This window comes from Hydra vulgaris, chromosome 13 (genome assembly GCF_038396675.1).
Source record: "Hydra vulgaris chromosome 13, alternate assembly HydraT2T_AEP".
NCBI lineage: Eukaryota > Metazoa > Cnidaria > Hydrozoa > Anthoathecata > Hydridae > Hydra > Hydra vulgaris.
In genome coordinates this window covers 8,735,001-8,756,421 of record NC_088932.1, presented here as the reverse complement: position 1 = coordinate 8,756,421, position 21,421 = coordinate 8,735,001, and the positions used below count along the sequence as shown (strand labels likewise).

Below are 21,421 nucleotides of genomic sequence, written 5' to 3'. Positions count from 1 at the left end.
ATTTAGTATATTTTTCGTTTTCGAAACTAAAATGAGTTTTCAAAATTAAATTTAAGTTTTCGAAATTATTTTAGCGATTCAATAGTTCTCGAAAGTATTTACAAAATCCGAAAAAAAAGTTTCTTTATCAATAACGTTTTAATCGAAAATTTTCGAAAGTCATGTTTTCGAAAATGAACCCTACTATAAACCCGTGTATAGTGAAGTTTTTCTTTATTTTTATAACTGTTTAATTTAAAATAAGTGATAGTAAAAATAAAATTCTATTAATTAATGACAAATATTATGAAGATAAGGTTTTACTTTTCTTTGCTACCCAATCGCGAATCATCAATTTATCTTAAGATGTATGGAAACTTAGCAGCCGCTCGTTCGATTTTCGGTTTCTCCCTCAAACTTTTCCTAATTTGCGTTATTTTAGAATAGAAATTCACGTTTCTATTAGGGTTTCCAAAAAACAGCGATTTCGGTTTTAATTTAAAAAAAACCGCGGTTGACCGTGGTTTTCGGTTTTTAGTGTTAAATAAAACTTATGTAAGTTTATCTTGCATTGTTTATTTAAAAAGTTATTTAAACAAAGGTTTCTAACATTACGTTTATATTTCGAAATAAAACTTATAACGACTTATTTTTATTGTATGAAAATTTTAAGAAAACTAAAGACTTTAATGATTCATCAGATAATCGTGAGCAGATTTTTGTGCAGAAACTAGTGCAGCTTGAAAAATGGGTTCAACATTTGTTGATGTGGGCTTTATAGGGAGTAAACTTTTTCAAGACTTTTTGTTTTTTTTTGTCCGTATTTCGGTTCTCTCGAATCCCTAATAAAAGGTGGGAGGAGGGGGGATGTTTATCTATTTTTTTGAAAATTTTCTCACCCACCCCAAGCTTATTAAGATCCTCCCCTCTCCCCCGTTTAATAACTTTTACTTGTATTCAAAAAAAAAAAAAAATAATAATAATCGGCTTTAAAAACTAGAATATAATTATTTCAGTTACTGATAAAACAGAAGTTGTCAGTGTAAACAGGCTTTAAAAATCACCAACTAAGTAAATCTCGATTTATCAAAAATGAGCTTTCAATTTATTTCTTACCAAAGTATAAAAATTATATAAACATATTAAATGCTATTGAAATTATTACTAAACAGCTGTTAAAAAATGCGCATTTGACCGCAAGCCGCGCTAGATTTAAATAGTTTTATGCGTGTTTTGTAAAAAATATAATAAACTGAAATTTTTTATAAAAAATACTTCTATTGTAACATAAAAAATTCCTTCCCCCCATTTTATTAAATCTACCCCCCCCCCCCCTTGTTTATTAAATCTGGACTAAAATCCCCCCCCCCCCCCTTCTGTATTAAGGACTTGAGAGTACAATAAAAACTCTTGCTTAAACCATTTGAATTGATCAATAAATTTAGGAAAGCACGTGACGCCATCTTCATTGAGAAGTGCGTTAATTCATTCTTAAGAGAAATAGGTGAACTTTCCGATATTGTACATAGTGTTTCAGCTAGTAGTGGTTTCTTATCATTAGAAGTAAATCTAAAAAGCCTTAGCGCAAGTATTTTCTAATCGAACTACTGAAGGATCTTTTAGGAAACTGCATAAAACTTCCGTCAATTCTTTCACCGACGCACTTTTTTAAATTAGAATACAATACAGATGCGATATCTGTATTTATAGCAAATAGTTTTGTAAGAATAAAATCAAGTACAGTTTCTGCTGTCGAAAACGTTGCATTTTCTCTGCTAAGAAATTCCACTGCTGGTATGCTGGCTCTAAAGCGGCATTTAATGAAGCTAATTACTCAAAATTTAGCTTGTTGATTATATCAAGAGCATTTAATTTAGTAAATAAACATTTCTTAGTTAGTAACAAAGGCGCAGTCATTCAAAAAAATGAATTCCAACAATGACCAACATCCAGATGCAGTTCGATATCTTTACCAGATTCCTCAATAACTTTCTTCTGAAAAATTTGATTACGAACTGATGACATTTTTATGAATTTTACTACTTTTCGTGCATTCATTAAAATTTCAGGGTAGTCAACATTAATCTCATTGTTTACTGATTCAAAACTAAAATTATCACCGTAAATTCCATGCTCATCCGCTTCTGAATCACTGTCCGTTTCCTTGGGATTTGGTGCACAATAGGGTGTCCCTAAAAACAATTTTTTTGAAAAAAATCTGCTCCCACCCTTTAAATGTGTTCTATATAATACAAAACACTAGGTTTAAAATTTTGTTGAATAAAAAATATTTTTAGAGGTCCCCCAAAACCCTTTAATATTTAACGGGTCCCTAATATTTAAAAAAAAAAAGTTTCTCGAAAATAGGTCAACCTGGTACTCAAATGAAGCGAAATTATATAAAAATTTCAAAAATAACATTCATTTTGAAATAATATAGTTATTTTAGGTTTTACTACGTAAAAATCTTGTTTTTTAGCAAAAAATGAAATAAGTGAATTTTTCATGATAATTGTGATAAATAAGTTTAAACTTCAAATTTATTTTTCAAAATGAATATTATTTTTGAAATTTTTATATAATTGCGCTTCATTTGAGTACCAGGTTGACCTATTTTTGAGAAACTTTTTTTTTGAAAATATTAGGGACCCGTTAAATATTAAAAGGTCTTGGGGGACCTCTATAAATATGTTTTTTTCAAAAAAAATTTAAACCTAGTGTTTTCGTATTATATAGAACACATTTAAGGGGTGGGAGCAGATTTTTTTCAAAAAAGTTGTTTTTAGGGCCACCCTATTGTACAACGTGCGATAACACGTTATACAAGAAAAAGACACATATTTTTTTTTTTTTTTTTTTTTTTTTTTTTTTTTACAACAATCATTATTATATATTTCAAAAACAAATAATATTTACATGTCTCCAGTTTATATAAATGTCCACCACAAATATTTACAATATCTAAAGAGCGTTAACAATGCTGTTTAACGCATGCGCGTTTGACATTTTAACTCATGCGAATTAAAATAATAAATTCGTGGTTTATAATATAATGTGCTGGCTATTAACCCATGCATTTAAAAAATATACGCAAGTCCGTCGCACCACAGGGCTACTAGGGACTTGCTTGTCGTTGTCGTTGAAAATATATGTTATTTGTTGAAAATATATATCAACATATATTAGTAGTACTATGTAGTTGTAAGGAAACTCGCAGAAGACTAAGAAAAGTCTTTTCATCGAGAACCTTTAAAATACAAAATAAACTAAAAATTTAAAGAGTAAAGACACACATTAATTTTTTGAGGTCTACTGTTCAGAAAAAAATTAACTATGTATAGTTGCTAACATTTTTTATTTTTTTATTTTTTTATATTTTATGTTTTATTTCTTTTTTATTTATTTTTATAGCTTAAATTGTTCTTTTTACATTTTATTATATTAATTGTTCTTTTATATTTAATACATATCGATAAAATTGGTTTTGTTAATTATGAGATCTTTTAGTTTTTTCTTCAGGGCAATAAGATTATCCAATTTAGTAAGTTCTATATTTTGAGGTATTGTTTTGTTGTATAAATAGGGGCCACGGTATACAATTGAAAATCTCGAAAATTTTGTTTTTTTTATGGGCAATGTAAAGTTTCCGGTTCCTCGTGTGGTATATCTGTTGGCGTTGGTTTGAAAAAAGTTATTAGTAAAATGAGTTGGGACAAGTCCGAGCTTATATTTGAGCATAAATAAAACATTTTGGTAGATGTTAATTTGATAGATATTTAAAGCATTCAAGTTTTTAAGTAAAGGATCGGCATGAGTGAATTTATTTTTATTATAAATCAATCTTGATGCGTGTTTTTGGTGTGTATATAGAGAACTTAATTTAGATTTATTTGTACTTCCCCAGGCAATATTAGCATATGTTAGATAACTTTGTATATAAGAAAAGTAGAGAACTTTCAGATTCTCCTGGGAAAGTATAGTTTTGACTTTGTAAAGTATGCCGATACTTTTTGATATTTTTGTATTTAATGTTTTTATATGGGATTTCCAAGAAATCGTTTCGTCAATAATTATCCCAAGAAATTTAATAGTTTCAGTTCTTTCGATGTTTATGTTATCAATTTTTAGTAATGGTAGCATGCTTGGTATTTTGTTTTTTTGTCGGTTGGAATGAAACAAGATGTATTTTGTTTTTTCTTGATTTAAAGATAATTTATTTACTTTAAACCAAATGTTTAGACTCTCAAGGTCATCATTTGCAGATTCAAAGAGATTTTCAATTGATGCTGATGAATAAAATAAATTTGTGTCATCAGCAAACATTATTGCATCAAGTTTTTTTAGTGATTGTGGAAGATCGTTAATATAAATTAAAAATAAAAGAGGACCAAGAATGGAACCTTGGGGAACTCCGCATTTTATTTTTAGTAAATTAGAATACTTATTATCGTTCGAAATAATACATTGTTGTCTGTTGCACAGATAACTTTTAAACCAATCTAGGCTAGTATTTTTTTATTCCGTATTTTTCCATTTTTTTTAGTAAGATATCATGATTAATTGTGTCAAATGCTTTGGATAGGTCTATAAAAGTTCCTAATACAAATTGCTTTTTATTAAAAGAATCACTTATGCTATTAACTAAATCTAAAATTGCATGTTCTGTTGAGTGCTGTGCTTGAAAGCCGAATTGTTTTTTATTTAAGAACTTGTTTTGAATTAGGTATTCTTATAATCTATTATAGATTATTCTTTCAAGTATTTTAGAAAAGGTTGGAAGTATTGAGATTGGTCTGTAATTGTTTATTAGAAATGTTTCACCGGTTTTAAAAATAGGTACAATTTTAGCTACTTTTAATTTATCTGGTACAGTTCCTGTTATAATTGATGATTTAAATATTTCGAAAATAGGTTTGCGTATCTCCGAGAAGACATTGACGACGATATTACTGCAAATGTCATCTATACCTGGAGACTTGTTTGTTTTAAGAGAGTTTATTGCATTTTCGAGTTCATCAATTTTTAGTTCTTTAAATACTAACTCGTTGTTGACACTAGTTAGATAAGTTTCAAATGAGTTGTTTGGACAATTGACTTTTGAAGCTAGATTTGGGCCTATGCTGACAAAAAAACTATTAAATTTTTCTGAAATTGCATTATTATTGTCATACTCTTTATTATCTATGACAATTTGAGCAGGTAAACTATTTATTTTGCAGGTTTTTATCCCAATTATTTCTTTCATGATATCCCAAGTTTTCTTAATATCACCATTTGTGTTTTTTATTTTATTTGAGTAATAGTTTTTCTTTGAATTTTTTTTAATTTTTTCAAACAAGTTTTTATACTGTTTGTAAACATTTAGGTTTGCCTCATTTCTATTTTTTAAGTATTTAATATTAAGTTTTTGTTTTTTTTTTGAGGATTTTTTAATACCTTTGGTGATCCATGGACATTTTAAATGTTTTTCTTTTATTAATTTTACTTTAATTGGGAAGTGCATATTATAGCTTTTTAGGAAAATTTTTTCGAAGTTATTATAAGCAGAGTTAGTGTGCCCAAGATTGCATTCATGGTATACTTTATCCCACTCTTCTGCCGACAGTGAGTTTTTAAATTGTTGAATAGCAAATTTGTTGATTTTTCTTTTATAAGTTTTAATTTTACAACTATTATTAGATTTTATATCTTGCGTCAAGGAGAAGAAAATAGGAAAATGATCAGATATATCTGCCTTTATTATTCCTGCCTTTAGAGAAGTATCAAACAATGAATTAGTTAATATATTGTCTATTGCAGTGATTGAAGTTGGAGTTACTCGAGTTGGCTTGTTAATAATTGGGAAGATGTAATGTTGAAGCATTTCGTCAAAAAAAAGTTTAGTATTGGCATGTTTATCATATTGTAAACAATCTATGTTTATGTCTCCAATACAGAATATTTTTTTTTGCTCATTGTTCTTTTTTATAAAAATTTGTTTTAAATGATTGGAAAATTTAAATAAATCACCTTCAGGTGGCCGGTAACATGTGGAGACCAGTATGTTTTTTGATTTGTTGCTAGTTATTTCAATTGTAAAAACCTCACTATCGGCATCTGAGATCGAAAGGTCATCTCTAATTTTGGTAACTTGATCATTCCTAGTATAAGTTATAATTCCACCTCCCCTTTTGTTAGTTTTTCTTTCAGATGATAATAATTTGTAGTTAGGAATTTCTAAACTTGAATTTATTCTGCATGATTCGTCAGAACACCACGTTTCTGTTAGGCATATCATACTGAATAGATAATCGCATTCGATAAGAAAATGTTTTAGCTTATCCATGTTGCTATTTATACTTCTTATGTTAAATATCTTTATCAACAAGCGACATGTTATACAAGAAAAATAAAGACACATGTCTTTATTTTTCGTGTGTAACGCCTACACCAAGATGAATTGGGTGATTAAAGCAAAACTGATCAATAATGTCCGTTAATTGCACAAGCTTCTTGTTGATTGCTGCACCATCACGAGTAGAACCTACTACATCTCTTTTCATACAGACACCAAATGAATTTAAATGATCCTTAATATTTTGTACTAAACTTTCGGCTGGACAAGAACCATAAATCCTAATAAGGCCAGTTTAGGTTTTCTTAAATTCGCTTTCATGCAGGCTGATACCAATGTACCTTCTGTGCCTCAAAGATGTGTATTCATTATGCGTTAAGCTGAATTTATGTCCCATTTGAATTTTTTCAGTAATTTCTTGTTTCATCACTTCCTTTTTATCAGAAAAATCTTGATGGATTAAGTTCATCACAGTTGTTGGACTTTTAAAAGATAATTTTTTCTTTGTTGAGTCGATGAGCAAATAAATTTGATACTAGTTATCATATTAATCGAAATACCATCTGAAGCTAGATTAGCTACAATTTCTTTAAGGCTCGTTTTTTGTAAATAACTGTTCATGGTTTTAATTATTTTTTCTGGAGGTAGATTTGAGCTGCTGCTTGATTCCCCAGTGGAAGGAATATTGATAGTAATTCCATGACGCAAAGTATGATTCCGCAAAATAGTTTGTGGATCTACCGGAGCATGTTACAACAGAACCGCATCTGCTACAGATGCCTTCAAAATCTGTTGATTTTGGAATTTTACGCGGCACAGCAAATTTCCTAACTGAGGACGTGATTTATCTGGAAGATAATTATATTTTCAAAAAATTAAATAATTGATAGAAGCATTATTGTGATTTATTTTTATTACATACATATACGTTAATATTTTATTAAACCATATACACTAAAAATATCGTATGTTTTTTTTATGGAATAAAAATCTTTAATATAAAGAATAGACCATCCTATTTGAGTATTCGAAAGATTTATCTTGGAATATATTTGCATATTTTTTTCGATATTCGAAAATTTTTTTGAAAACTTATATAATTTCGAAAATGAAAAGACTTATTAAGTTTCCCAGTAAAATACATTCTAAATAGTAAAATAAAAACTAATTACTTACAAATTTGATTTTTTATACCTTTCTAATATAAATTCAAAAGACATCATTCGAAAAAACCTGCCTCAACCATTCTTGAAAACCGACGGTTTAATTTAAATCGGTTTTGACAAAAAACCAGCGGTTTTTCGGTTATTGGGGAAACCGATTGGAAATCCTACGTTTTTGTAAATGTCTCGATTTGATCAAAATTGCAACTTTTTCTTTAAAATTTAAAAGTTTCATCACTATTGTTCTCGGCTTAAATGATTTTTTTTGCAACTTAAAAACCTAGAAAAGCTTTTAGATTGAAACTTTCAGTGTTTCTTAATAATAAAGATTTCGAAATGACAAAAAAAAATTAACATAGAGAAACAATAATTAACTAAAAACAGTTTTTGTACATTTTTTAAATGTCGATTCTCTTATTTCATATAAAAAGAAAAGATATATAGAGAAATTATATAGAAAATTTTTAGGCATTAATAAAAGTCATAATTTTCGGGAACTTTTCCTAAATGAAAAGTACTATATAAACTTTTCGGTTGTTTGCACGAATGCATTTATGACAATAAGATATCCGATTAGGATGTTCGAATATAAAAAACAAAGGACAAATGTAAAACCAAAACACAACGAAACTACTGGAAAGTTCAATTGAAAGAAATTTGAATACAACGGAACTACCAGTGAATGTAAATTGAACGCAACTAAATTACCAAAAAGTATAAATGAAAGAAATTTAAACACAATGGAACTATCAATAGGTATAAGTGAATGAAACACGAAAGAATTACAAAACAAAATAAAAAATATATATATGAGAACAACGAAAATACTGAAAAATATAAGTGAATGAAATTTAACACATTGGAGTTATTAAAAAGTAAAAGTTAAGCTGAGTAAAATAAGTTTCCTTTTCAAATGTCTTCATTTTTTACCATACTTAACCTGTTTTTGGATTAATCTATATATAACCGGATTACTCTCTATCTTCTTAAAATTCTTAGACAACTATTTCATGATTACTTGATTCATGATTATATATTCATGATTACAACTACTTGAGCGAAAAAATTTCAAAACACTTTTGACATATCAAACACTTAGTTTGAGTTATTATTGATTCTCCACTCTTTCAACAGAGAACAAAACTAACCTTCCCATTCATAATTGTCTATTAGTAGTGTAAACTTTTTTTTAAATAATTAATTTTCCCTGTCGTTTTTGTAAGTCTCAATTTCTCCACAAGGATTTCAATATTTCATTTTTTCTTATCTGAAGTCTCAATTACTTTTCAGCAGTATAAAATTTAACAAATGTTAACTCACATTACAGAATTTCTTTTCTTTAGCATTTGATAGCAGATTAACTAGTACAGAAGCAAAATGTTGTCTTTTGAGGAATGAGATTAATGCAATATTTAGATGAAAAAACTTCAAATTAGCTCGTTTTAAAATTTGAAAAACTCAGTTGACGGACTTTGATAGCTGACAATGCGCCAAGCTGCTCATGCTTAACGATTCTTGATGCTTCTTGTTAGAAATAAAAGTAAGAAACCATAAAAAGATATGATCCCACTTACTAAGTTATCTTTTTGAACAGTATTTACTAACAACGGCTAACTAACAACTAGAAACTAATACAAAGTTATCAACCTATAATTTATATTAAAGGTTATTATCTAGCTGCATAGAAATAAACTTACATACACATTTTAATAACAAAAAAATATATAAAAAATTGACTTTTGAAAATAAATGAAAAATCTTGAAAACTATTAGAATTAAAATATTTATTCAGATTATATTACATATATTATTTACAATGCGTTTTAAATATAAAATATGAATAAATATAAAAAATATTTAAAGAAAAAAATACAAAAATCCCATCACCTAACACATCACAACATATAATGACAAAGAGCACAACGCAGCAAAGAAAAAATTTGGATCGAATAACTGCTTACAAGCAGAAAAACAAACAATTAGAAAGGACCGGCCTCCCTTCTGTTTTATGTTTTTCTTTTTAAGAAGCATTCGCCAAACTTAAATATTTTTTAATAACTTTTGATAACCATCATTAAGTATGAAAAAATATAAAAATATTTTCTTTAGATTAAAAAACTATTTGCCAATGTAATCATATATATATATATATATATATATATATATATATATATATATATATATATATATATATATATATATATATATATATATACATATGTGTGTATGTGTATATATATATATATATATATATATATATACACACATATATGTGTGTATGTGTGTGTATATATATATATATATATATATAAAATATATATATATATATACACATATATGTGTGTATGTGTGTATATATATATATATATATATATATATATATATATATATATATATATATATATATATATATATATATATAAAATAAAAATGATAAACTTATGAAAGAGGCGCACCAAGGTGTTGATGAAACTGTTTCTAAAAATAGAAGATAAAAGTATTATATTAAACATTAAATTAAAAAAAACAAAAACTATAAAGCTATTTTATTTATATATTAAAAAACAAAATATAAAGACATTTCAAAAATATTTTCATATCAATATATTTGTTGATTTACTTTTATCTACACATATATATATATACAAACACTTTATATATATATTGAAAATATACTTACAACTTCAGGATCAGACGGTACTCTGGATAGAAAATCAAGAAATTCATTGTTAGCAATAGCATGAGGTTTTCTAATTTTCTTTGTAAATTTATTTATACCCCATAATAGTAAAAGGTAGCGAAGAGGAACTATATAAAGAACAATAGTAGCCAACAGCAAAATAACCATCAATAAAAAAGACAAGAATGGAACCGTCCAAGCAAACGTGCTGAAAAGTAAGAAGTCGATATAATGACGTAATTGATAAAATGAAAAATAAAAAAGAAAATTTGTTAACTTTTTAATTCTTTCTCCAAATGATGCGATATTGTTGAGATGATTTTGTACTAAAGTACAAATATGGTTTATTGCTTCCCACTTTTCTCGAAATGTTTTCGACTTTCCCTGTTTAAAAAAAATTAACAAAAATCAGAAAATAACAATTTATCGGAAATATATAAAATAACATTAATTATTAAAACCAGAAGTAAAACTCCGTTATTGATATAATACCTTTTTGGATTTATCTTCGTTTTCTTCATCGTCATCGTCGTCGTCGTCATTATCACCTTTATATTCCTTAAATCAAAAAATTTTTCCTAAAGTTATTAGTTGACTTATTAGTTATTGACAACTTGATCGTAATATACTTTATGTAAAAATATGGTCAAATATTATTTAATGGCATTTTAAATATTATCCTTATTTTAATTCCTGGCTAATAATATTTTAATATTTACATACTTAAAACTGATAAACATCTGAGATATGATAAACACCTCCCTTACACTTTTACAACTTACTAAAACTTTACAATAGCTTAAAGATAAAGTTTTAGCCAACACTTTAAAATAGGTAAAATGTTATTTTTTTTCTCAGCGAATTCGTAAAATGAGCAAAACTTTACTTTATTTACCTAAGTGGTTATAGACCTTAGAGCGCCACATAATTTTTTTAATACTGAACTTTTTTATTTATTTATTTTTCTTCACAACCTGGCGCTTTACATTTTTCAGCTTTGAAATCGTTTGAATACTTTAAAATGAAAAAAATTACATCGTAATTCTGATTTGTTGGCGATAGTATTAATATGACGTAATTCTTTAATAGCGCCAAAAACAAGATTAGCGGCAACATAAACCAATCGAAATTCCAAACAAACAAGATGTATATCTAAAAACAAAAAAGTATTATATATATATATATATATATATATATATATATATATATATATATATATATATATATATATATATAAATTAAGTCTCAAAAAAATATTGGTAGGTTATTCTTTTTATTCGTTGCAATCCTAAATGTTATAATAATTTTTACTAATTTAGTAGATTAAAATTATTGACATACAAATTTGAAATAAAGCATTAAAATACAGTTTTCTTTATTTGTCATTTTTTAGGGGCAGAGCCGCATAATTTTGGTATTTTACAACCAAATTTTTTGGCATTTAAAAAGTTCTGGCAACACTGATCCATAACAATTACTAGCATTAAAAAAAGCAAAAAAATACACAGACTTACCAAAAACGCAAACCCACTTCTAAGTTTGTATTTCCATGTAAACAGGCTTTGAATAAATTCACTTGTTGCTATTATACTTTGGATGAGATTTGTGACACGGTTGACATTTTCTTGTAAAAGCTTTTTTTTAAATGAAATCATGGTAAAAGTAAATAACTCGTAATAAAACTTTTGCCGAATAAAAATTTCGGTTTTTGCTGCCATTTTCAATTTTAAAAAAATACATAATTTTTAGCAATAAGTAAATAAGTTAATAATAACGTTTCAATATCGTAATCACAAAAAATACTGTAATATTGAATAAATACCGTAATTTAATACTATTCACCTGTCTTCGAAATTTTGGAGCTTCTCCAGTCACTTTAATTTCCTTTGGAGTAAATGTTCGTAAACTTGCTCTAATACTGTTGTAAAATATAGTCGCAGTCATAATGAGATTGCCTTTACTGAACGTTTGTAAACGTTTGTCTCTAAGTTGATAAACACACTTTTCACCGGATTTAATCTGTGTGTTTGTATAAATATATATATATATATATATATATATATATATATATATATATATATATATATATATATATATATATATACACATATATATATTAGGGGCTATTCTAGACAGCGCCAACCGTATTTGGGCGCCGCCCAAATTCAAAATTTAGGACTTTACTTCTTACGGCAAATACTGTCTTTTTACGATAAAATGCCTACATTCGGCAATATTTCCGGCAAATTTTGCCGACACGGAGGGTACCGCCGCGCAAAATATTTTCCTAAAATAGCCTCTGCATGCATATATATATATATATATATATATATATATATATATATATATATATATATATATATATATATATATATATATATATATATATATATACATATTCTGAAATTTGAATTTTATTCATGTCAACCGTATGAATAAACTTGAAATTTTCATTTCGGGAGTGAAAAAACAAAAAAGAGAATACTGCAAAAATGTAATAAGGATAAAATTTAAGATTTAAATTAAATATAAAATAAAACGCGGACAATTAAAAAATTATTTACAGAAAGAAGTGGAATCTTAACACGACCCAAAAACTCGGGTGGTCCTCGTTTGTCTTCATCGAAGATTGTTATTTCAAGTGCATCGTGTATGTCATAGATTATTCTAAAATCAAATAAAATTTGTTATCAAATAAAATAATCACTGCTTAAACTGCATTAAAAATGATTTTATCAAATAATTCCTTACAACTCGTAGACTTTTTCCCATTGTGGATTTAATGTTTTGTAAATGGTTGGAGTAACAAGTCTTTGATTAGCAAGTTCTATGATTGCAAATGGATCGCTTGCGCCTCCTAAGTCCGCAACAGCTAATCCATTAGCACGATGAACTTTTATCTAAACATTACCCATCCATAAAAAAAAAAACATTAAAATTACAATAAAAAATATGGTACATTTAAATACATTGATTAATGTTTTTATCAAACTTTTTATTACCTTAAAGACATTCTCATTAATCTTACCTGCATCCAACCAATTTGTTTGAAGTTTTCCACTGTTTTCCAAAGCGAAAAATTACTTTCTTGTTTTGCGATTAAACTCTGATCTTCTTCACGAGTAGTTAAATCCGATATACAACCAGGTACATTTAAACCAGTAATACAAAGATACAAATATAGGACCCCTGGTTGATCCTCTAGGTTTAATTCAATATCATGAGTTTTCTCTGCCGTTAAAGTGGATATGTCGATTTTCCCTCTACATTAAAAAAGTTTAATAACGATCGTTTAAATTTTAAAAACATAGAAACGAACTTAATTGGATTAAATTTAATGCAAATAATATATGTAAAATATTGAAGAGGCTTTATAAACTTCTAATATTTTGTTAATACTTTTAAACATTATTATACTATATACTTTACTAAAACCATTATGTACAGTCCCTATCAAATTAAATTTATGTTTTTAAGGTCCTAACATAAAATTAGACTGAAAAAGTCTGATTTAATTACTACATTCGTTAAATGAATCAAAACCAGGAAATTAAATGTTCATTAAAAAAAGTCTCTGCAGCGTACCTTCGCACATAATTATTCAGCGTAATTGGTGCGGAAACTGAACTTTTTAACTTAATTTTACTTTTTTAATCTTAATTTTAATCTGACGAAGGTATAAATATTTTCTAACCGTTAATATAAAAATTCGATATGCAATTCGAATTGCATATCAAATCTATTTCACAGTAAACTTGTAACAATAAAAGTTATCCACAATAAAAGTTGTTGCAATCATTTTGTTTAAGTAGAAATAGAGGTAAAACATAAAACATATTAATTTTACATTCCTATCATTTTTACGTAAATTTTTTTTTTTTTGTTATATTAATTGTCAAGAATCTTATCTATTCTTATATATTCTACCAGGTCACTTTTAAGTACCAATAAAACCTTTTATGGCCGTACCAAGGTTTTTTATCAACATAGGAAAACTGTTCATTCGTTACCAGTTTTCTTGTAAACAAAAACAGCCTGTTAATATAGTTTTAAGAAAAATTAAATAAATCAAACCACCCTAAAAAGCCTGCACCCGCCACTCAAGTTATAAAATTTTTTTGGTTTGTTCACGATTTTTTACAATCTTTAGCGTTTCTTTTGAAATTTTCTTTTCTTTATAGTACACAAATATAAACTAGTACACATAAATAAAAACAAATACGAAACAAATGCGATAAAAACTTAAAAATGACGTCAAAAACAGAAAGTTTAATAAGTTTTTTTAAACTTAGCAAAAGTGTACTTTGCCTTTTGTTGAATGGTTTTAATACAAACGTGTTATTTAATGAATCAAATAATAAACAGCGGATAAAAACGTTAGACTTAAAACAAATATTGACTTTAATTTATTTACTTTTTTATATATAAGACGTTCAAATATAAAATATATCTTATGTTTTATAATATTCGCTTCGAAGTTAAAATTAAAATTTGTTGTACCTCCCTATAAATACTTCTTTTCCGGATTCTTTATCCCAGACACTTGCTTCCAAACATGAAAATGCGCCGGACATCATTAATTTCATGTCAAACTGTTCATTCCAAACCGGGTTATTAGTGTGCTTGCTGACCTAAATAATTTTATACAGCTAAAAAAAACATTTAAATAAAAAAACCTTTATCATCAGACATTTTCTTACTCTGGATTTGTATTTGTCAACACCAAGTTTAAATCGAACAAAGACGTCACAATAACCTAAACAAAATTAAATATGAGGCGGGATAATGACTTAAATTAATTAAAGAGAAAGAAACGTAATTTACTAACCAGCATGTGTAACTGGTTTCAGATTTTTTCCCTCTCTGAGTGTAACTGAAAGCACCGAGTCGCTTATATTACACTTGCTGTTTGTTTTTGCACCTCTTGTAAGAGGAAGTTGCTAAATAAAAGACATATATATATATATATGTATGATAGAATAACAAAGAAAATAATAAACAGATGTAAAACAAAATAATATAGTTAAATAAATGTACAGAAGAAAAAAACAAAAACGAAATATCAAAAAACAGAAAATGATTTTCACAACATTGTTTTCAAAACACAAAGCAGAAAGTCCTACTATTTTCGTGAAAAACGAACCTCATTGTAAGAAACATTTCTAATATTTTCGGTTACCAAACTCTTTATGCTTTCATAACTAATTCTTTTGTTAGTTTTTGTTTTAACCTTTTTTAACAATGACGAAAACTTTTGGTTAAGGCTAATATCTTGATCGCTTAAACTTTTTGTGATTTGTTTAGAATTTTCTGCGTTGAATATCACACTTTGATCATCATCAGAAGTCAGCAGTTGCTGAGAAACTGAAATATTATTGTGACTTGTTTGTCGAAAATCTTCAGAAAGATGTTTATTATCATCAAAAAGGTTTTTATTTAATTTTCTAGTGTTTTGTTCAGAATAAATTTTCAGCGCTTCAGCTACTTCATAGTCAGAAGCAGATTTTTGTAAATAGAAACCTGTACAGCCATTGCTAAAATCGTTTGATATTTTGTTTAAACTATCATTACGATCTTCATTTACTGAAGGAGTACTGAAGGGTTCATTTACACATATTGAAGGGGTATCTATACTCTTTGTTGGTCGACTTTTCCTTTGAAAGATCCTGGTTAGTTGATTTGAATAAGTAATAACGCTTCGGCACTCATCTTTATCATCTATACATTTGTGAAAATTCATGTCTTATATTCACGCAAAGCTCTGTGCAGCTTAAATATTTTTGTAAACCGTTTGGTGATCGTTTTGTTGGTATTGATTGATGCTGCTTTACAAATGATATTCATTTAATAAACGCATCACAACTTAATTTTGCATAAAAACAAATAAAACCCAAACAAACAGTTATTTTGGTAAATATCAGGCCTCCTCCATTACATTTTAAATACCCACGAATAAAATGATTGCACAAGTATACAAACAAAACGTTTATAGAGATTAGCGCAAAACAAATTTCTATTACTTTTATTGTTATTTAAAAAAAAAACATAAAAAAGAATAGATTTAAATTATTGAAAAGATATATATATAAGAACTTAATGTATATAAAAGATATATATAAGAACTTTATATATATATATATATATATATATATATATATATATATATATATATATATATATATATATATATATATATATATATATATATATATATATATATACTTTAATAGAAATCCGCAATACCTTATAAAGTTTTTAAACACAAAATTGTAGCGAATAATGTATTTTTAGTGACAGTATAACAAGTAACAAACTTTTCACTTATCATTTTTACTCAGTCGTTTTTATACAGAAGTTAAAAAGATAGAAGTAAGAAAAAATTAAAAAAAAAGGGATTATCATTCTAAAGCATGAAGACACCTGCATGAAGAGGTCATTTAAATTTGAACAAATCCATGAATATTCCAGAGGCTTTTGGAACAATTTATTGATATTCTTTATAAAAAAATTTTGATTATAAAAATTATTATCCATAAAACATAGGTTAATTTATGCGGTAAGAAAACTTAATTTGTAATAGATATGCTTTGGATGTGTAATAATAGATTAATATAAATATAAAAAATAACAACAATTAACAATAAACAAAAAGCTTATAAAACAATAGTTCTTGTACTCTGTTTAAAACCTACTAAATTTTTTATAATATGGTTGCATTCAATATATCTTAACAAAGATTTAAGTTAGAAAAGATCTCACATTCTGTACAGAAGTCAAATTATCAAAGTTACGATAATTTATCTTAACTTTAAAAATAAAATTGAATAAAATATATTAACTGAAAAAAAAAACATAACCAATCAAATTAGCGCAGTGCAATAAATAGACTTTTACAACACGAATGAATAATTTTTCTCCGGTAAATCCTGAAATCAGTTTTTAACTTAATTCAGAGGAAAGAAAATGTTCCACTAATACAAATATATTATTCTCTAAACGAACATATTACAATTAATTTAATGTTATTTAATTCAAATAAAAAAGGGATTTACAGTGACACAATAAGAATAAATTAAATATGATTGAATAAGAATTTATTCAAATAGGCAACTTCTAGAAAGTCCTTTTGCTCAAACTTTTTATAATTAATCAGGTTTTCAAGTTGCAATAAAGCAGGTTTCATTGACGTTGAAGTATAAAAGTTATGTAATTTAGAAATGATATGATAAATAAATTTTATTAAATAAAACAAACCAAAACATTTGAAATTATTTTTTAAATTATAGACTACACACAGAAATAGCTAAATTATAACTAAATGGTTTGATCAAAACTCCTTTGGCATAAAAAATAATATGAACCAAGAATCTTTGGAACAAAAATTAAATATATTTTGGTACAAAAATTAAATGTTTGTGTAAAGCTTTTGAATGCAAAAGTAATAATTAAATAGGCTACATGAATGCTGTTTTGATTTGAGTATGCTAACTCAGTATGCTAACAACAATGATTAATTGCTAAAATTGTAATTTAAAAATGACTTCGAGTATTTAGTTAAGTATAAAACATCATTAATGATATCAAACGGAAATAAGAAGCTGTAGGGGCTTCAATATATACATCGACTAAAGGTTTGAGTTAAGCCAGGTATCCTAAATACGAAGGACTTTTATTTAGGCAAAGCTTTTTTTTTTTTTCATTATTTCTTATTCTTTTACATATTTACATATGCTGCAAAACTTTCTTCCATGCCCAAAAAAAAAATTACCATTACAAATACAAAACTCAATTAAAGTTGCATCTTATTAAACCTTTATATGTAATAACCTTTTCTTATAAAATTGTCCTATTTCCGAAAATAATACAACAAAATAAATCGATATTTTTTATCAAATAAGTAATTTGTTTATAAATAAATGGCTAGGTAGTGAGAAAACCCAAAGGTTTAGGAGAGCTTTTCTCAGCTCTCCCGCTTATTTACTCCCGCCGAGTAAATGAGCGCGAGATTAGATACACACACACACACACACACACACACACACACACACACACATATATATAAATTAGTCTTATACGTTGTTTAATTGATAGAACGTATAAAATCATTAACACATGGCAAGGATTTGATAAGGACATAAAAAATCTATATAATGTTTTGAAAAATAACCAATATCCACCTAAAATAATTGACACTGAAATTAAATTGTTTGTTGATAAAAAGTTAAATCCATCTGTGATAAATAGTATTGACAAACATAATATAAGATATTATAAGCTTCCATTTATAGGATTTTACTCAAATTTTACTAAATTATCTAAATTAAAATCATTAAAAAATATTGTAAAGATGTTATAATTAATTTAATTTTCACTACCAACAAATTAAAAAACAGTTTATGTATAAAAGATCCACTTCCTAAGCTGCTCAAATCCAATGTTGTTTTATAAAAACACATTGAAAATTAAAAAAGCACTCCATATTAAATGGGAAAACCCATCTTTAAATAAACAAACTGTTCATTATAATATAAATTTGTCTACCTAGTTTTTTTGCTTTTTTTAATTTACTTAAAATTTTAATTTTATTTTTTTTGCTATTTACAGTATCATAATTTGTAATTTAATTTTTATTGGTTTGTAATAATTCTATTTGTCTGTTAATATTTCTCTGTAATGTCTTCAAATTTTGGTTTTATATTTATATCCAGAGTTTTAAATTGTAATTTTATCGTTTGAAAATATAGTATGTTAACAACGAAACATGTCAAGATTAAAAAATATCGTGTTTTTCTTTAAAATATGTTCACATTTATTGCTATTACGTTGCTATATATATATATATATATATATATATATATATATATATATATATATATATATATATATATATTTATATTTATATTTATATATATATATATATATATATATATATATAATGACTGTAGGTCTACATACTAGAACTAGACTTTGCTCACTTTAACTTTTAATGCCAAATCCTGACGTAGAAAATGTAGAAGAAAAAGAAGATTAAAAGAAACTCAACTTTTGCCTTAGTAAATGTCCTTAATACATACCCCTTTCTGGCCTTAAAAAATGCATGTGAGTCTAATAATACCTCAAATTTTTCTCGTGGAGATTTTGGTATAACAGATAACTTGACTCGTATAAATCCCAGTTGCTCCTCCAATCCACTCAAGTTAATTAAAGGTAACTGCATATCATATTCTCTAAATAAAAATAATTGAAAAATTATAAAAAATAAAAATAACAAACATTTATTACAAACAATGATTAACACAACATATTTACTTTTAAACTGCATAAAATTTAAGGTAAACTAACAATAAAGACACAAGAGGCTAAAAAATAGAGGGGAATCATAAAAATTATTGTGTTTTTATAATTTCAATGATTTAACACACTATTTATTTATACATAAATTTATTTTAATTTAATATATCTTCATCAAACAATAGTTGTTACTAAATACCGATAAGCAGAACTCGAAGTGAGGCAGGATGGGGTGATGTTCCGGCCTGCTACCTTTTTTAAAAGTATTTACAATATAGCAATGACTAGATAGTATTTTGAAAATACTGAAAACCATCCCATTTTATTTTTTCACTTTCCGAGCACTGCTTAAAAGGTACCAAAAACACAAAACTTTATGTACTAAATTAACTAAATATTGTGAATAAAATTTTATTGTTCCCATAATTAACTTTGTTTTTGTATTAAAAATCAATATGTTTTACATTCTAATAGTTTTTAAATAATTTTTTTTTACTGAGTTCAACTCCCCAAAGCTAAAGGGGCCACTACAGTCAAGGAGGCTATTTTTTTTTAATTGTTATTATTTAGAGTAGAACGTGATTTTAGAAGAAATGATGCAATTTTAAAACTAACTAACTAACTAACTAACTATATATATATATATATATACATATATATATATATATATATATATATATATATATATATATATATATATATATATATATATATATATATATATATATATATATATATATATATATATACACTCATATATCAGCCCTCGGAATTAGGAAAAATAAGGTTGGCAATACTTTGCCGACCTTAACCTGTGAGGTCGGCAGAAAAAATGTAAAACAAAGGTTTGACAATAAAACATAGAAATGAGGTCGGCAATTTTGTTGTTGACCTCTAACAATTTTTGGTCAGCAATTAGGGTTGGCATTGCCAAATGCCGACCCTAATTCTGAGGGCTATTATGCATATATATACATATACACAGCCCTCAGAGTTAGGATCAGCATTTGGCAATGCCGACCTAACTGGCAACCTAGAAATGTTTGAGGTCAGGCAAAAAATTGTTTCTATGTTTTATGGTTAAACCTCTGTGTCCAATTTTTTTTTTCTTGACCTTTAACAGACTAAGGTTGGACTGTATCCCTAAATCAAAACAAAATTTCATCAACTTACTTGTTGACTTTCAAGGAACCCAATGAAACTTTACATTCTCCCATATAGTCATCATATAAAATTCTATCAAAGTCATAAACTTTAAAGATAAGATCAGAGTCAACATTTTCAACATACAAACTAAAACTTTCTCTCCACTGTGGATCAAGGTTACGATAAACAATTTTAGTTTTGTAAATATTTTTTGAATTTAACTTCACTTTAACGTAAGGATCACTTTTACCTAAAAATTAAAAAAATTCTTAAAATGTTAAAATAATTATTTTAAAATATTAAAATATTAAAATATTTGCACAAATTAATAATTTATATAAAGAACAAATTTATCAATTTAATTTAAATTAATAATAGAACAATGCCTATTGTCTCTAACAACCATTAGATTGTAGGCATTGTCTATTTTAGAATATGATTTTATTATAACTGTCTGTGACATTAGTTACAAAAAGAAATAGTTGGAAAACTAAGAAAAGAAAACAATGTCATATGAAAAATTCTGAAAAATATATTATGTTTCATAGCAAATTTAGAAGTGGAAAAGATATTGTAAGAACTTTTTTATCAAATAAGCTAAACATTAAAATTTATTTTTTTCCTGGAAGCTTTTAATTGAATTTTATGATTAACTATACAGCTTAGGGGTCATCCATAAAGTACGTATGCTTTTATTTTGACCCTCAACCTTCCCCATTATATGAAATTTTTTTAAATTTAATGTCTCCTTTCTTTTATAATTGCCCCCATATATGCCATTTGCAGACCCCCTCTCCCCCATCCGAGCGTACATACTTTATGGAAAAT

At 26.4% G+C, this 21,421-nt stretch overlaps 2 protein-coding genes across 5 annotated transcripts in view; both read right to left on the bottom strand.

Annotated features, from left to right (window-relative positions):
• Window positions 1–1,896: 1,896 nt before the first annotated feature.
• Window positions 1,897–6,256, bottom strand: LOC136089604 (uncharacterized). The gene is made up of 2 exons (XM_065815656.1): window positions 4,948–6,256; window positions 1,897–2,171 (listed from the first exon to the last, which is right to left on the bottom strand). Exons 1-2 carry the CDS (start codon window positions 6,254–6,256, stop codon window positions 1,897–1,899), a joined length of 1,584 nt encoding a protein of 527 aa, XP_065671728.1.
• Window positions 6,257–9,812: 3,556 nt separating this feature from the next.
• The window catches only part of LOC100209728 (multiple C2 and transmembrane domain-containing protein 1), a 67,623-nt gene continuing 56,014 nt past the window's right edge, over window positions 9,813–21,421 (bottom strand). For 3 of the 4 annotated variants that reach the window (XM_065816642.1, XM_065816641.1, XM_065816640.1), the window contains exons 6-20: window positions 20,621–20,843; window positions 19,272–19,383; window positions 14,985–15,096; window positions 14,857–14,912; window positions 14,657–14,787; window positions 13,185–13,419; window positions 12,908–13,056; window positions 12,721–12,823; window positions 11,999–12,175; window positions 11,671–11,790; window positions 11,192–11,308; window positions 10,649–10,714; window positions 10,434–10,540; window positions 10,157–10,364; window positions 9,813–9,954 (exon numbers count right to left, since the gene is read on the bottom strand). In XM_065816642.1, the coding sequence (XP_065672714.1) occupies window positions 9,916–9,954; window positions 10,157–10,364; window positions 10,434–10,540; window positions 10,649–10,714; window positions 11,192–11,308; window positions 11,671–11,790; window positions 11,999–12,175; window positions 12,721–12,823; window positions 12,908–13,056; window positions 13,185–13,419; window positions 14,657–14,787; window positions 14,857–14,912; window positions 14,985–15,096; window positions 19,272–19,383; window positions 20,621–20,843 (1,955 nt within the window). In that variant the 3' untranslated portion in view covers window positions 9,813–9,915. Of the gene's footprint in view, window positions 9,955–10,156; window positions 10,365–10,433; window positions 10,541–10,648; window positions 10,715–11,191; window positions 11,309–11,670; window positions 11,791–11,998; window positions 12,176–12,720; window positions 12,824–12,907; window positions 13,057–13,184; window positions 13,420–14,656; window positions 14,788–14,856; window positions 14,913–14,984; window positions 15,097–15,299; window positions 15,998–19,271; window positions 19,384–20,620; window positions 20,844–21,421 lie in introns of those variants that run through there. The other variant, XM_065816643.1, reaches the window with a different exon arrangement.

What these genes read in the sequence shown, in the direction of transcription:
- LOC136089604 (XM_065815656.1), bottom strand. Translation starts at nt 6,256, where the DNA reads ATGATATGCCTAACAGAAACGTGGTGTTCTGACGAATCATGCAGAATA. An exon ending in TAAAACAAACAAGTCTCCAG is followed by an intron (nt 2,172 to 4,947) that starts GTATAGATGACA and finishes AATTGTTTTTAG; the next exon opens with GGACACCCTATTGTGCACCA.